This window comes from Mytilus edulis, chromosome 3 (genome assembly GCF_963676685.1).
Source record: "Mytilus edulis chromosome 3, xbMytEdul2.2, whole genome shotgun sequence".
NCBI classification, from domain to species: Eukaryota; Metazoa; Mollusca; class Bivalvia; order Mytilida; family Mytilidae; genus Mytilus; species Mytilus edulis.
The window spans coordinates 88,880,255-88,898,327 of record NC_092346.1 but is presented as its reverse complement, the minus strand read 5'-3'; the positions used below and the strand labels follow the sequence as shown (position 1 = coordinate 88,898,327).

General features: G+C 31.5%; 1 protein-coding gene across 4 annotated transcripts in view; it reads left to right on the top strand.

Annotated features, from left to right (window-relative positions):
- The window catches only part of LOC139514624 (FERM, ARHGEF and pleckstrin domain-containing protein 2-like), a 96,002-nt gene that overhangs the window by 46,984 nt on the left and 30,945 nt on the right, over positions 1-18,073 (top strand). For 2 of the 4 annotated variants that reach the window (XM_071304070.1, XM_071304068.1), the window contains 3 exons: positions 362-522; positions 1,040-1,114; positions 4,500-4,789. In XM_071304070.1, the coding sequence (XP_071160171.1) occupies positions 362-522; positions 1,040-1,114; positions 4,500-4,789 (526 nt within the window). Of the gene's footprint in view, positions 1-361; positions 523-1,039; positions 1,115-4,499; positions 4,805-18,073 lie in introns of all 4 variants that reach the window. The other 2 variants (XM_071304069.1, XM_071304067.1) reach the window with 1 other exon arrangement.

Genomic DNA, 18,073 nt, shown 5'->3' with positions numbered 1-18,073 from the left:
AAACTTTGAAATTTTGGCACTGTTTATATTGTGATAATTCAACATTATTATATGTTCATGCTTCTCAATTATCTTCTGGACATCTCACTGTAAAATGTGATGAATTACTGGCAAAACTCCTATTAGAGTTTGATGAATGTATCACATGATTACCCCTTGCCTTTTGACTGATGGTTTGTTCCTTTCTCTATTTCTTTCTTGATTGGTATTTAACACCATTTCCAGCACTGGTGGCTTTTTAATGATGTGCTTTTATTGGTGGGGGGAAGCAAAGTGCCCAGAGAGAACCTCCGCCATTTCAGCTTTGGTAGTGAGACAATCCATTTATAATATAATAATATTGTTTTGAATTTTATTATAGGGCTATTATAAAGACACAGTAGAATTTTTCTTTGAAAGTCGAGATGAAAGCAAGAACTTCTGGAAGCAGTGTATAGAGCACCATGCATTTTTTCGCTGTCACATGATCAAGAAAATACCACGAAATAAAACCAAGCTAGTCAGTAGAGGATCCTCTTTTAGGTAACATTTAACTAAAAATTAAACATAGTACAAAAATCAGAAATATAGTACAGAGTTCTTGTATATGAAGTGATATTCTTACTGAGGATACAGTTATTTTGTGGAATTTTAAGATCATGATTGTGAAATATTGTAGGGGGAGTAATCAAATAATTTCATTTGATTAGACTGTATATATAAAACATGTTTTGAATGCATGTTTTATCTCTGTCACTAAGTCAGCATTTACTTAGTACACATTTTAGATAAATATTAAACAAGCAGGTCTTAAATCTGGTTTTGAAAAGGTGTGGAAATATTATTTTCAACCCAAACCACCTTTGTTAATCTCAGTTTCTATGAGTAATAGTTTGATATTTTGGTAAGTGTATATGTAACTGTCTGGAAGGAGTCACCTGTTCTTGGCATCATTTTCACTGTTCTGCAATCTACATAAAGTTTTTTGCTCAGGTCAGTTCTGATTTACTGTGAGTAATATGGTGAGGCATTTCAATGTGTGCCTTCTTGTGTATTTCAGATATAGTGGTAGAACACAGAAACAGTTGATGACATATGTCAGAGAAACTTGTGTCAAGAGTCCATCATTTCAAAGGTTTGTAATTTATATAATTACTAGTCACCTTTTCTGTCATTGTATAGTAATTAGGATATTATATATAAAGGCATGTCTTCTGTAGATATTTCTATGCATGCATTCCTTAAACTTCTTGGGTAAAGTGTTTTGTTATATTATCTGTCAGACTTGATACAGTCATACTGATTTTATGTCAAAAAGTTCCTTATTAGGTAGCATGGTAGTGGGGCCCATACATGACTACAAATGTTAAGTAAAGTTCAAATTTTTAATGCAATTAGAAAAATTTGATGAAGCAATGCATTTCTATGTTGGACCTGTAATTCTTTTTCTTTACAAAGAACAACATTTTTACCAATACAGAATTTTATGGTTTGATAAAAGTTTGATAGAAATGCTCTAAATAGTCCGTTAAAGAGCTCACCAGAGCTCATGTTTTCTCTGTTAAAATGTATATATATGCCGACTCTAAATAAAATTTACTTACTTACTTACTTACTTACTGAAAGGGGAGGTAATTCAGATTATTAAAGAACTAAACCAACCATGGTGTTGTTAACATATCTTCTTGTCTCAACAAGCCTTATTTGCTACCATGTTCAAATCTAAAAGACCTAGTCTCAAATCTATTAACCAGTGATAAATCAAAAGGTTTTTTCAGGGTGTATTTGATAATTTATATGTAATTCATTAATATATAAAGATCATATATTTTCCCACAAATATTTATTTATTTGTAGAGACTATGATATCTTTTAAGCATGGTTTTTATTGAATGCACTATTTTTTCAACCTTTTGCAAATATTAGGATTAAAAGAAAGTAAGTTTCTAGTTGTTGTGGAAAAGACAAATTTCAATAACTCTCTTTAGCATGTTATGGAGTTAAAAATTAAAATTGTTTTGAGTTTGCATGATATGATTGTTAATTGCATGTGCTTCTGTTGATAGCTTTGTTTTTGTTTGATTTAAAGTGCATGAAGACGAAGCACATTAAGTTTGTTTCAGTTATACACATACTCCTTAATCTGATAAATGATGTTGCTGGAAATTGAAATAACAAGATATAGGAAGATGTGGTGTGAGTGCCAATGAGACAACTCTCCATCCAAGTAACAATTTATAAAAAGTAAACCATCATAGGTCAAGGTACAGCCTTCAACAGTACAGTTTGTTTCCCTGTTTCTATGAAAACTGCTATTTCTGTAGTAAAAAAATAATTTTGATTCCAGGCACAAAATTTAGAGAAGCCTTTTGTGTTACACCTGACATTTAATAATTCAATCTAAATACTAGAATGCTAAGGTTATTTAACTTACTTATCAGCAGAACCCTATAAAAGTCTGTATTTTACCTTTGTCGTGAAATTGGTTAACTTGCTGAATAGTTTGCATACCGCAGTGACATAAACAGCGTAAGAAAACAGGATCTTGAACTATATCAAAAAGTCTAAAGCCAAAAAGAAAGATATGAACACAATTCTTAAAATTTGAATGATTATCTTGAAAAGAGATACTTAATTAATTGCAATATAAAATTAACACGGTATAAAATTGTCCAGTCTAAAGTGTCTTGCTTGAAGTGTTTAACTATCTGAGTGTGATATAAAATGTCAAAAAACCAATGATTCTGTGGTGTTAACTGTAATGATGTTGATGTGTATTTCTTATGACGAACTTGATAAAAGGTGGGAAGAACAATTACAGAAGTTTTCCTTCTCTATGTTCTCTCATGGGCTTTTTAGCATCATTGTAATGTGTTGCTTTAATGTTTGAATAGGATTATATCATGCTATCTGAAATGATATCCTTATAGCTTTTGTTATGTATGCGCTGCTTAAATTTCTTAGAAAAAAAATTATTTTAAAATTCCAAGTTTACTAGGCTTTTATATGAGATTTCTTTGTTCAGTCAGTAGAAGAATAACTTACTTTGCTGATGAAGCCAGTATGATTTGTTGCTATCTATTTGCATCCATCTTTAATTATGTTTTCACATTTTCATTTTCTCCATTGCAATTCAACACCAAATTGAAGCACAATAATGCTTGGAAATTTTGCATTCATTGCCATTTAAAAAAATTGTTATCTCATTATCAGGATAAAAATATTCAGTATGCAATACACAGGATTAAAAGATTCAGTATCCCACACACAAGATAAACCAATTCAGTTATCCATATACATGATAAAATGTTTCAGTATCACAAATATTCAGTATGCAATACAGAGCATAAAAGATGCAGTGCCCCATACACAGGATAACAAGATTCAGTGCCCCATACACAGGATAAAAAGATGCAGTGCCCCATAAAGATGCAGTGCCCCATACACAGGATAACAAGATTCAGTACCCCATACTCGGGATAAAAAGATGCAGTGCCCCATACACAGGATCACAAGATGCAGTGCCCCCTACACAAGATAACAAGATGCAGTGCCCCATACACAGGATTACAAGATGCAGTGCCCCATACACAGGATTACAAGATGCAGTGCCCCCTACACAGGATTACAAGATGCAGTGCCCAATACACAGGATTACAAGATGCAGTGCCCCCTACACAGGATAACAAGATTCAGTACCCCATACTCAGGATAAAAAGATGCAGTGCCCCATACACAGGATAACAAGATGCAGTGCCCCATACACAGGATAAAAAGATGCAGTGCCCCATACACAGGATAAAAAGATGCAGTACCCCATACAGGGGATGAAAAGCTGTCAACAATTTGGAATTATTGAATATTGTTGGTCAATTCTAAAATTTCTTTCCCTTGGAACTATAAAGTCTTTCTTATACTAATTTTATAGGAATGATCATTAAGTTACCCTTGATCAAATTAAAAAAACAGCTCACAGCAGTCTCTACTAAAAAAACTTAATTTTACATGGCAATTGTCAGAGTTTGTTGTCAAGGTTTTGCAACATGTTATACTGTGGATTGTGACCTTTTGAACTAAGTATTGTTTGATGCGTATTGCATGTGGCCAGGGTTATTAGGAGATTGCATGGAATTTCAATGAATACACTATGACGAAATAAATTAATGTTTACTCCTATAGATTTCAAATGTATTATATGTAAAGAAAAAAAAATACTGTATAAATAAAGTAAAAAATGAAATACTGTAAATTCAGAAATCATTGCGAGGTTTTTATTATTGTGAAAAAAGTTGTAAATGCAATAATTTAAAATTGCATTTTGAGATATTTCATATGAATTAAACAAAATTTTCTCAAAATCATAAAATTAAAATTGCATTTAAGTCTAAAATGACAAAATTGCAATAATAAATGCACACAATAATTTCTGAATTTACAGTAGTGTTAGTCACATGTAATTATTTACTTACTGCACTTTGAATTTCTGTATTCTTCATTTATTTTATACTTTTATTTTTTAGGTCCACCAGTGGTCGTATCTCTCAAGCAAGTCGTAGTACAAGTGTCACTCCTAAAATTTCTGCCAAAATGACTCTGAACAATTCTACTGATACCCACAACAGTACAGCATCCAGTGGGTCACATATCTTAAGTACAGGGGCAGACACACCCCACGACAGAACTGAAGTGGTAGATGTACATAGTGCTGGAAGTTCACTATCTGGTAGCCGTTCCCTTGGATCACCAAAACCAGAACACAGCTCAACACCAGATGGTACAATTGACACAAAGGCATATCTTGTCAGCGGAGGTGAGGAAGAAAGAGGTGCTCATTCTAACTTAGTCATTACTAACGCTATAGTTATACATAATCAAAACTTGTCATCCAATCAAAATCCTAGTGACATATCTGATCTTTCACTAACTGGTGGTGGTTTACCTTCTCATATGTATACATTTAACCAGGTAGAAAATAGAATTGATAAGCTTAATTCTCAATTGTATAATATAGAAAATGTTCCAGATACTTATAGAGAAAAACTCTACTCCTCACTTGGTAGGGACTCTAAAAAGGTCGTTTTTTCACCAGAACTTGGGAAAGAAGAATCATCAAATGAAAGTAATGGTAAAATGGTAGAAAATCAAAGCAGCATTAATACTAAGACATTTACTGATCAAGAACATGATCTACAAGCTGAAACTCAGCGAGAAATTGAAAACTTGATTGCGTCTGTTCAAGAAGAAAAGAGAAGACTTGCAGAAGGGGATGCTAAAGAAAAAACTTTTATCATTGAACTGAACGAAGAAGTTCCTGCAGGATCTCGTATATCTGTAAGTGTTGGTTTGTCATCCAATCAAAACTCACCAGAAAAACACGTAGAACCTGATCTAGCTTCACCAATGTCTCAAGACTCTATTGATTTTCACAGTACCGATATTGATCTCTCAGCCCAAACTAGTATCGACTGTGACAGTTATAGTTTCTCATCTCTTGCTAATAGTGAAGATTTAATTGACACTTATATTCTTCATAGAAGGCATTTTTCTGAAGAGTTAGATGAAGAAAATGATATAATAAGTCCAGTTGAGCCTAGTGTTCAATTCAATTCTCTGCGAAGGAGTCGAAGTTTGAAAAAGAAACGTCCCACCAATATACAGGTTGAACAGGTCAAAGTATATGCAGGTTCTGAAGATGGATCACCGTCTCCACAACAGCATCAAAGATCATTTTCTTGTGGAACAAAGAGATCTCCCCATAGTCGTTCACCATCAGAAAAAGGATTTAGTATTTTAAAAAGTCGTTCCCCATCAGGGAAGAGAACTCCTGGAGGACATTCTCAGACTTCTCTGGACATGTCGCCATCAGGTGCTAAAAGAAGGAACTATTTCACTCTCCCGCCAAGAGATACTTTTTCGAGTATTGATGACACTACTAGTCCTGTGTTTGAGACTGACATTGTCAAACACATTAAAGACCATCATGAAAAATGTGAATCAATTCTTAGTACTGATTTCAATACAGAACAGATTGAATCTCATCTTATATCTGACCAAAGCAAAGAATTTAGAATTCATAATGAGGATTTGAATGAAGAAGAAGAAGAAAGTAGTATTTTAGATAAGAGTTCAAGCACTGATAAAAGTGCTGAGAATACGGAAATTGAACAAATTGCAAATAAAAAATCCAATAATGGAAACGATTTTAAAAATGAAAGGTCAAAATCTGTGACAAAAGATAGTAGCAAACATAGCAAACTGCAAAAACAGACAGTGATAAAAACAAAAGAGGAACAGGAAAGTTTTATGTCTCAGACAGAAAATATAAATGGAGATAAGCAAAATATTGAACAAAAAAGTGAAAAGACTAAAACAATCAATGAACAAAGTATAAATGATGAGACAGTTGATTTTGTGGATAGTCAACATATTGCAAGTGATAATGGTAGTTTAGACTTCCCATCTCCGGCAGCAGTATATTTATTAAGCGAAGGTAAGTATTTAAGTAAAAGTAATAGAAGTAGCGGAGGGATCACGTTTACGACCTTTAAACCAGCAGACTTATCAACACCTAGCACTCCGGGATCACGTCCTATTAGTTTCGTTGAATCTGACAAGGGAGATGATACAGTGTCTCTTTTGTCATCAGCAACTGACACACTTAGTAGGACGTGTAAAATACCGGAGGAGAATGTGTTTCAGCCAACTGCTCGTAAACCAAAATTAAACCATCGTCAAAGCTCAAAGGACATGCCAAATATTCGTACTCGTAGAAAAGTGAGTTTTCCTCGTGAAAGAGGATATAAATATAGTTTTGAAAGTGTACATGACCCTCCTTTTTTATCACTTGCTCCATCTGATGATTTTAATTTAGATGGAGATTCTAGAAAGCCTGATCCTTTCTTAGGGTATATGTCACAAGACAATAGTGAAATGATAGAATCTGATACTACAGAATCGTCCAATGGCGAGACCGATCCAGAGATTGAGAGTAGTGATGATGATAGACATGATGAATTCTTGAAATTTGCTAAAAGCTTAGCTGGTTCAGGAAAGAAAACTACCGCTGATTCAGGTGTTGGTGCTGAAATGGAATGTTCAAACGGAAATGTAATCTTAAGGGAGTCATCACCCTTAGAAGCTTTCGATAATCTAGATCAAACAAACGATGATACTTATGATATAAGTATAACTAAAAATGGATGTCAAATAAAAATAGAAATTGATGAAAGTTCATCTGACAGTGAACATGAGATTATAAATAGGAATAAACGATGTAGTGCAGATCCTCTAGAGGACTTAGAAAATTTAGACATAGCAGAAATTGAAATTAGTAGTAGTAGCTCATCAGAGGAGGGAAAGAAGAGAAAAACAAAGAAAAAAAGTAGAAGCAAACTTGTTATACCTAAGCAAGATATTAGTAATCCTTCTAGTCCTGATGAAAAAAATATAGATAGTAAATACAACGAAAGTACTTCCCATTCTGTCTGTTAATAGTCATTGTATGTAGATAAAGGGATGTAACTCTGATGTTTATAGTCAATGTATGTAGATAAAGGGATGTAACTCTAATAACAATTTTGCCCTTTTTTGCCAGTTTTGAAGGGATAACAATAGAATTTTTGTGCATATCTGTGAGTATTACCTTTTTTGGGAGTTGTAAATTTTTTTAAACATTTTTAAAGTTAATGTGATAAGTGGATTTTAAAGTTACAAATTGAGTTAGGATTTGAATGTGTTTTGTTTATGTTAGTTTTCTGATAATTGTTTGAAAGCATATCTCATTCTGAAACATGTCTATTGATGGAGATGAATAATTTTCAATGAAGTCCCCTTTTTTTCTTTTGTAAAAAATAAACTTAAAATAGAATAAACAGTCTGTAAAGTAAAAAATTAAAAAGATGATAAAACTTTTAGGTGCTGCTCATTTCACTTTGAAAAGAAATGCAAAACTTTTTTTCATAGCCCTTCAAAGAAACCTGCTGTTGATAAAACGTAATCCAATTTGTAGAATAGGATTTATGACTTGAAACACAGTATTGAGTAAGGCTTAGTAGACTTGCAGAACTTACAACAGTTTTATAACTTTCTGAGTACGAAACTTAAATTTTCCATTATTCATCTTTCAATGTTGTGGTTTCTGCAGATTTTCTTAATCAAATGACTTGTTCTTTAAAATTTCTCATGAGATAACTCTTCAAGTGTGCACTATCCTCAAATCCATTTATTGGTTTCAACTAAACTTTAGTATATTAAGGATTGATTTGTCTCTGTTCTTTGCTTTCTAGATTCAACTTCAATTCTTGATTCCCCGTGTAAGTGATATATCTGAACTTAAGTTTTCCTCTAGTATTTGTGAGAAAGAACCCAGGATGGATGGGTTGTCTAAAATACATGTATACATTGATACCATATACCTGTTTTACACTTACTGTCATACATGTGCGATTAGACCTTAATTCTGAATTTTTGAATTAGTATACCTAAGTCAATCGTAATGGTGTTTTGTGGTAAAAAGAAAGACCACAATAAACAATGTTTTGTTCCTTCCTAGACTTTATTATTCCAGACATTTGGGAAATAACTTGAACCTGTCAATATAATCTGATGCCTGTCAAATACAAAGAAAAGAAATCACTCCTTATTTTGAATACAAGAATTGATTGTGTAACATCCCACTATAAAATGTCTTTAACTTGATATTGATTTTTAACTAATGGAGAAGTGGTCTGTCAATGTTGAAACAAACTTCTCATTGATTTACTTCTTTTTGAATTTATCAGAAGAAGAATCAAATTTTTAAGTGTTTTTGCAAGAGCTTCAGTTCCTTTATGAGTGTTGACTTACAATATTAAAGATGTTAAAATATGAAAATATCAGGAATGTGTAAATAGGCTTGCGTTCAATAACGTAGGGGCTACATAGGGCTACATAGATTTATGACTATTGAACGCTGCTACATAGATATTGATAGCAGCTAGGCTAGCTACTCGCTTAGTAGATCAAAAATCTACGTAGCACTACATACCCGCTATGATATTGAACACAACCCTGTTCATTAAAGATAGTGGCAAGTATAATATGCATCATTTAAGGCCAAACTCTAAACTGATATTTACTGAGGATTCATATATTTTTATGGGTATCAATTTTCGTGGATTGGGGAAACTTTCATTTTCAGGGATATTTGTTTTCGTGGTTTCGCAAATATCTAGTTCAAAGCCTATAGAAAATATGAAATTCAAATTTGTGGTTCACCTGTTACACCGAAACCAACGAAAATTGGTATCCAATGAATAATAATGAACCTATACTAGTTAAACTTTTATAATTCTACGAGTTACTTCCCTTGTGCATGAATTACCTACTGTAGTTATTTTTATTATGACCCATTTATGGGCATTATGTTATTACGTCTGTGCATCCAGCCGTTCACCCAACCGTTCGTCAGTCTGTCCCAATTGAAGTTAAAGTTTTTGGTCAAGGTTGTTTTTGAGGAAGTTGAAGTCTAATCAACCTAAAACTTAGTACACATGTTCCTTATGATATGATATTACTACTTTTAATGCCAAATTAAGAGTTTTGACCCTTATTTCACAGTCCACTGAACTCAGAAAATGATAGTGCGAGTGGGGCATCCGTGTTCTATGGACACATTCTTGTTCATGATCCTTGTACTTGTATTTTCAAAACTTTTTTTTAAAAGCTGAAGAAAGCTATTTCAATAATTAACAGGACCATATAGATCCCAAATTATAACTTCTATATTTTTCTCAATATGAATTGTCAGTTGTTGAAAGGAAGGTAATTCATGCAAATTTGAGAGAAATTTCGTGTTGTATATTTACATTTACACTAAGGATTGCTCAGATTATTTATCAGTATAAAAAATTGTGTTAATGTGCTGTGATTATTAACATAATTTTTATGACAAAAATACTCAACCTATATATTTATGCTGTTAATATTTATTTTATATTATTTCCTAAGATTTCTGTTGTACTTACTTTAGTCATAAGATTCAAATTTGTTATTCAATGTTTGTTATTTGTTATTTTGATTTTGATATTGTTTACCCTTGATTTGATATTGTTTCTCTTTACTTTCATTTATTTTCCTTTATTTTGATTTAGTTTACTTTTATTTTGTTATATTTCAGTTATGCTTTTGTTTTAATAAATATTTTTTTTATATTTTCTGTGTTCTGTCTTTTATGTTCTTGTTCTGTTTATTTGTTCTGATGTCTTGTTTTAATATTAACACTTTACAATACTTCCATCAACTTACAAGTGTTTGTATATTAGGTTTTATTAGTGTATACTACAACTGGGACCAATAGATATTATATATTTATGTATTGGTCCCAGACTACAACTAATATGAATTTTATTTAGTGGTTTTTCATCAGTAACAGGCTGACTATTATTTATATTACATAAAAATATTGGATTTTCATGCTATATTGAATTGAGCAGTATGCATATTCACCCGGTGAAAATTATATAACCTTGACATATTGCATAGACATTAGCCTATTGTTGAAAACCTAATGTGGACCTCTAGATAATTTGTATTTGCTGTTTCATAAATATGTACCCTTCTATTAAAGCCACTCTGGAAAGGGACACAAATAAGAATCATGACTCCTTTTTGATGATGAGAGACAATGTTTTAGTGCTATTCCTTCTTTATCTGGTTCTTCTCATACAACATTGTCTGGTCAAAACATTCTTATCTTTTGACACTGACTTATGATATTTAGGAAGAATGTGTGATACCATAAGAAGGTGTGTTGAATATCATCATGACCTTTGTGTTACCTTGACCTTTGACCTCAAGGTTATTTGACCTTTGACCTCAAGGTTGAAACTATTATTTGTTGATATTTTTCTTGTTCAGAACAAGAACAGAACTTGTTTATCCATAGACTTTGACTTTTGATAATTCGTAAATGTTTGCAGTACCTCATGACTATGTGTTGCTTACCAATGTAGGTGGTTTCAGGAATTGACCTTTGACCTCCAAGGTCAAATATTTGATTTATGTATGTCCATTCCAAATGGTTTATTTAATGGTTCAGGATGTGAATGTTAGTTTACTTGAATCTAGAAAAATAGGATTCAGTAATTTATTCATATACACTGAAATACGGGTTATTTTGGAATTTTACTGCTATTGCATTTACCAATTTAGAGATACGTCTTTCAAAAAGTTAAAGTGGTGCCAGCATAAGACAGTTACTTTGTTTTACGCTTGGATTTTTATTTTATAAGAAATTTGGTGACAGGCAATGGTTATTTGTGTTGTCTAATACATTTAGTTATAATGTCATTAGGGATCCTTTTTATACGACCGCAAAAATTTTAATTTTTTGGTCGTATATTGCTATCACGTTGGCGTCGTCGTCGTCGTCGTCGTCGTCGTCGTCCGAATACTTTTAGTTTTCGCACTCTAACTTTAGTAAAAGTGAATAGAAATCAATGAAATTTTAACACAAGGTTTATGACCACAAAGGGAAGGTTGGGATTGATTTTGGGAGTTTTGGTCCCAACATTTTAGGAATTAGGGGCCAAAAAGGGCCCAAATAAGCATTTTCTTGGTTTTCGCACTATAACTTTAGTTTAAGTGAATAGAAATCTATGAAATTTTGACACAAGGGTTTATTACCACAAAAGGAAGGTTGGGATTGATTTTGGGAGTTTTGGTTCCAACAGTTTAGGAATTCAGGGCCAAAAAAGGGCCCAAATAAGCATTATTCTTGGTTTTCGCACAATTACTTTAGTATAAGTAAATAGAAATCAATGAAATTTTAACACAAGGTTAATGACCACAAAAGGAAGGTTGGGATTGATTTTTGGAGTTGAGGTCACAACAGTTTATGAATTAGGGGCCAAAAAGGGGCCCAAATAAGCATTATTTTTGGTTTTTGCACCATAACTTTAGTATAAGTAAATAGAAATCTATGAAATTTAAACACAAGGTTTATGACCACAAAAGGAAGGTTGGGTTTGATTTTGGGAGTTTTGGTCCTAACAGTTTAGGAATAAGGGGCCCAAAGGGTCCAAAATTGAACTTTGTGTGATTTCATCAAAAATTGAATAATTGGGGTTCTTTTGATATGCCGAATCTAACTATGTATGTAGATTCTTAATTTTTGGTCCCGTTTTCAAATTGGTCTACATTAAGGTCCAAAGGGTCCAAAATTAAACTTAGTTTGATTTTAACAAAAATTGAATCCTTGGGGTTCTTTGATATGCTGAATTTAAAAATGTACTTAGATTTTTAATTATTGACCTAGTTTTCAAGTTGGTCCAAATGGGGGTCCAAAATTAAACTTTGTTTGATTTCATCAAAAATTGAATAAATGGGTTCTTTGATATGCCAAATCTAACTGTGTATGTAGATTCTTAATTTTTGGTCCAGTTTTCAAATTGGTCTACATTAAGGTCCAAAGGGTCCAAAATTAAACTAAGTTTGATTTTAACAAAAATTAAATTCTTGGGCTTATTTGATATGCTTTATCTAAATATGTACTTTGATTTTTGATTATGGGCCCAGTTTTCAAGTTGGTCCAAATCAGGATTCCATATAAAGTATTGTGCAATAGCAAGAAATTTTCAATTGCACAGTATTGCACAATAGCAAGAAATATCTAATTGCACAATATTGTGCAATAGCAATTAATTTTCAATTGGAGTTATCTTTCTTTGTATAGAATAGTAGTTGATAATATATGATGGAAATTTGCCAGACATGACTTTGATGTCATTTTCTATTGCCAATAACTTTATGTAAATAACTTCATTGGAAATTTGCCAATATAAAATGTTGCTGATGAAGCTTTTTTTCCTTATGTTATCTAAAATGTTTTTAGATAATGTATGTTGGACATTTGCCAGACATGACTATGATGTCATTTTCTATTTTTATTTGCCAATAACTTTACGTAAATAACTTCATTGGAAATTTGCCAATATAAAATGTTGCTGATGAAGTTTTTTTTATTGTTTTATACAATAAACAATGTATATTCACTTTTACTACCAACCAATCTTTACCATTCAGTGATAACAAGCACTTTATTTTACATTTTAATATTTTATGATGTATTTAAAAGAGTAGTTATTGTTGCAAACTCTATTAGAAATTTGAATTGATATCAGTTTTGGAAAACGGGAAACGAGGATGTGAAAAAAAGGGGTGGTGGGTTAAATTTTTCTCATTTCAGATTTCATAAATAAAAAGAAAATTTCTTCAAACATTTTTTTGAGAGGATTAATATTCAACAGCATAGTGAATTGCTCAAAGGCAAAAAAAACCTTTTAAGTTCATTAGACCACATTCATTCTGTGTCAGAAACCTATGCTGTGTCAACTATTTAATTTTAGATTTAAAAAGTTTGAAGAAGAAATCTTTAATTGATTTGTAAAATCTTGACATTTGTTTTGTGTAAAAAAAAACCATGTAATGTCAAAAATTTGATCACAATCCAAATTCAGAGCTGTATCACGCTTGAATGTTTTGTCCATACTTGCCCCAACTGTTCAGGGTTCGACCTCTGCGGTCGTATAAAGCTGCGCCCTGCGGAGCACCTGGTTTTAACTTTTGCTAATCCTATGTTGGTGACGTGATGATTTGATTGCTCCTTTGTATATTGGGATGCTCCTCTGAGGGTTTGGAAATGAAGGTAGCTGTTCTTGAAATCTATTTTATTTTCTTATGTAACCACCTTTGAATTGAAGAAAAAATTGCATAGAAATGATTGAGAAAAAAATATATTAGGTCCATGAGCTTTACCTTTCCAAACACGATTCTTGGATCTGTGCCTTTTTCTGTTAAAATGAATAAAAGACTTGCTGTGAACATTGAAAAAAACAAAAATTTAAATAAAATCTATAGGAAAAATTTAAATGAAACTTCGAAGTATTAATGAATTTAAAAACCTAAATTTTACAGAATTTCCAGAAAACGTTTTTAAATCTTATGTTTTCCAAGATGATACTACATTGTAGTTAATTTGCATGTGAAGTCTTCCTTTGTTGATACAGATTTCCCATGAGTCATTGTTTCTACCTTTGTTCTGTTTGTGTGGCATGATGTTTTTTTTATCTTCATTTCTATTATTGAGTTTCTGATGAAATTGTTTTGAGGTAACTTCTCTCCAAGGATTATAAGAATAAATTAAAAATTGATTGAAAATAGTTACTGATGAATCACCATATATTTGATTTTAAAGTGGAAAATATGTGGTTTAAACACTTTTATTTGGTTAATATACAGTTGCAGGTTACAAAAGATGGCTATTGTTATAATAATAAGTAATTGTTAGTACATATGTACTGGTAAACTCTAGGCAAACTTGGTGTAGTAGTATGCAGTATGCAATGTCTTATATGCAAGTGATCCATACATAGGATTTAGTAATTCATTTCAGATGTCTAAAATATCAACAAATAGATTTAAAATTTATTGAAGATATTCATCAGAAAATATATTTAGGTTATTTCAGACATGTCAGGTCTGAAGAATTGAAACTTAAATAACAATAGGTTAACTCGTCAAATGCTGTATGTAGTATGTATTCACTTAAAATGTATTTTTTTTAATTAAATTATCAAAATTGCACCACTGTATATGTCAGCATTTGAATATAATTTGCATTGTAGTGTTATTTTTTCCACAAGATATAAAATGAGTTAAAAGAGAAAAAATACCTTTGAGAGTTATAAGATTGAGAAAAAAAAGTTTTTATTTTAATGTATGTATTTTTCTGTAAATTCGTTTTGAACCAATGTGAAAAAGCATGAACATTTTCAATTTGATTACTTTTGTATTGTGCATTGTCAGAAAGCACATCACATCTTGCCACCTATCTTATCCTGGACATTGTCAGAAAGCACATCACATCTTGCCACCTATCTTATCCTGGACACATTTTACAAAACATAAAGCAGGGGGATAAACACTATCATAGCTGTTCTTGGTCTGAAAGTAAATTTGAGGTCTACATCTTACGAGAACATACTCTCACCTCACTGTACTTCCCCTAGCACTGATCAGAGTTGAAAAACACATAATAGAGCGATACATAAGTATTTTGTATATATATTCATTACCTGCTCTCAGTTTCTGAATTCATTGACCTTTGAATCTATTACAATGATGCATTTTACAATGATGCATTAGGTGAAATTTTTTCAGTTGTCAAATCTAATACATTTGGTAGCAATATCAAATCTGTCTATGAGCCTTGACCTTATTTTCTTGTATTATATGTCTCAGAATAAAGATCGATTGATTTCTCAATGAGTTCTGAATTTAAAGCTAATATTGTAATGAGTATTAAGTGGAGCTTATATTGTGTAAACTGTATTTTAACCAGCATTATAATCTCTGCTCAGATCCAGTTATAAAAATACAGTATTTAACCCACCTCAAGTAATTGTGCCTGTCCCAAGTCAGACTAGTTAGTGGTTGCCTTCAGTTATATTTTAATATTTTTGCCCTTATTGGAATTGATTGTAAAACTTATTAAGTCTGTTGATATTATTCTAACTTGTCTGGATGGTTTGACCTATTGTGTAGACACTTGTCTGATGTGGAGGATTGTGTGATCATGTGGAACTATTTCATTAACTTTTACCCCTCATCTCATTGTATTCATAGAATTAATAATAAAACTTACGACTTTACTCAGCATTTCCTGGGAAAATTAATTAAAAAATGAAGATGTGTTATGGTTTGGTTTTACTTTGATCCCTTAGGATTTTTCTTCATATTGGTACAAGCAAACTTTAATTGCTTATCACGGATATTGGTACTGGATTGCTATCCTTATTTGCCATACCATCAAATCCATTCGATAGGCTAGGAAAAGTAAGCAATAAGTTTACATTAGATTAAGCAATGTTCACCGATGTTACCGATCGGAAGAAATTGATGATATTATTTGACTGTGTTATATATATATACAAGAACTGTCATTTTTCTATGTGGGTGGATGTTATGCTATAGTTATTAAGTTATAGTCTATGTAGCTTGGAGTGAAATATTTTTAGATTAATTTATATTTTGAATCAATGTAAAATGTTTGAAATGATTCATAACAAATGTGTGAATTTGATGAATTTTGTATGCTATAATGAATTGTAATTTAAAGAAAATTAGTTTGTTTATATGTCTTGGGGATAATAAATATTTGTAAGGATTCTGATTAATGTTTTTCAATCTTATTACTATTAAGTATGCATTGCTTTGGTTTCTTCCCCTTCAATGTACCGATCTTATAGATACTGTGCATATGGAAACTCTGTCTTCAACTTGGATCACTTTAAGGGAGGATTTTGTCCATTTAAAGCCATTCTTAAGTTCAGAACAACTAAGATTGACAGTTTAATAATTTTGATTGTTTTTTTTATAAGCAGAAATAAGTGTCACTTTATCTTCATGTATCACACGAGGGGCCACTGTAAATAGATCACTGTTGTCACAGTTTTATACAGTTTCAATATGAAGATGAAGTTCTAGCAAATATTACTTTGGGAATTATATTTATTTCACTTCCTTTCCTATAAAATGTAATTTTATTTTATTTCGATGGTGGCAATTTTGGGAAATTCATGTTTCTTTTAATGTTGATTTAGGATAGATATATTCAAGTTATTCTATTGATGGTGTAAGAACAAAAATAATCAAATAATCAAACTCAGCTAAAAAATACAGATGTAAGAAAATAAAAAGAATATCCATAAATTTAGAGTGAGAATAAACAGTTTTCAGTTGTGATAAAAACCTTTCTCATTTAACTGACTTCCATTTTCAAATAAAGCAATCCTCTAGATTAAGCTTGGTTCAGTTTTATGTCATTTCATCAAAGGACTGGTAGAGATAAGTTTTATAATTCCTGTAGCTTCACAATTGTACTAATGGCAAACTACGCTGTTAACAATGTGCTAATCAGAGTTTGAAAGCATAAGGTCTTCATGGTATATTGGATAAAACAGTAGCTTTAAATACCACTTTACCCAATTATCTCCAGGCTCACTGATAAATGAAAAATACCAGTCAACTGAGAATTAGTTTCATTTATTATTTACAAGAAAAGTTTTGTGCAGGTTGTTAAGTATTCACAGTTTTTGTTGGTTATAATTTCCATCGCCATTTGATAGGATAATGACTGCAGTTTTAATGGAATTCAGGAAACCAGGAATCATCAGTATTGATTTTCTCCTTTCAACAGAAGGTTTTTATTGTGAAAATCTCTATTTTCTGTGTCTTATTTGTAGTAATACCTTTAATTAAGTGGGTTAAATTTCTTGCAAGCATTCCTATCATATAGTGTTTTTGGTTTTTTTTCTGTCTTAGCTGATTTAAGAACTATCAGTCAATCTGATGATTATTTAGATTTACCTCGAAAATTTATCTCTTTCTCTGCAGTTTGTTTTCTTATGATTTCTTATGAATCAGAAGCAGTTAAGAAAATAAATACCATACATTAGAGAAAAAATGTGTTAGTTGAAAAATATTGACAACTAATCAGACAAAATCAAAAACTTATAAATGGCTCCCTGAGACAAGTTCGACACACTGAAAAACCAATCGCAGATCTATACATATATAATAAATATATATTACATACTTTTAATTTATAAATAGGAGGGATGAATTTTTCAGCATTTTTTAGGATTTCCCAGAATGCATTAGGAGTAATTTGATTGGTTGAGAAGTCATGGGATTTTATATTTTTTGACTGAAATGATTTTGATTGGATGACTTGTTAATAATACATTAGAAGTTCATTATTGTGTTTTGTTTGCATGGCCCAATAATAGCTAAGACAGATTTTAACATCTCAAGGATTATGTCCTATGCTAATATCAATAAATCTTGTTTTACAATTTCTTGAGAGGGTCCATAAGGTTGATTAACGTATATTGATTAATTTAAGAAAAAATTGTGCTTTGACAACGACTGCAACCATATATAGAGAAATTAAGATAAAGCTGGTCGTTGTCTCTTGTAATTGACGTTTTAGAAACTTCTACAATCAGATTCTCTTGTGTCATTGATTATTTCAAATGCAGTAAGGAAAGGTCTT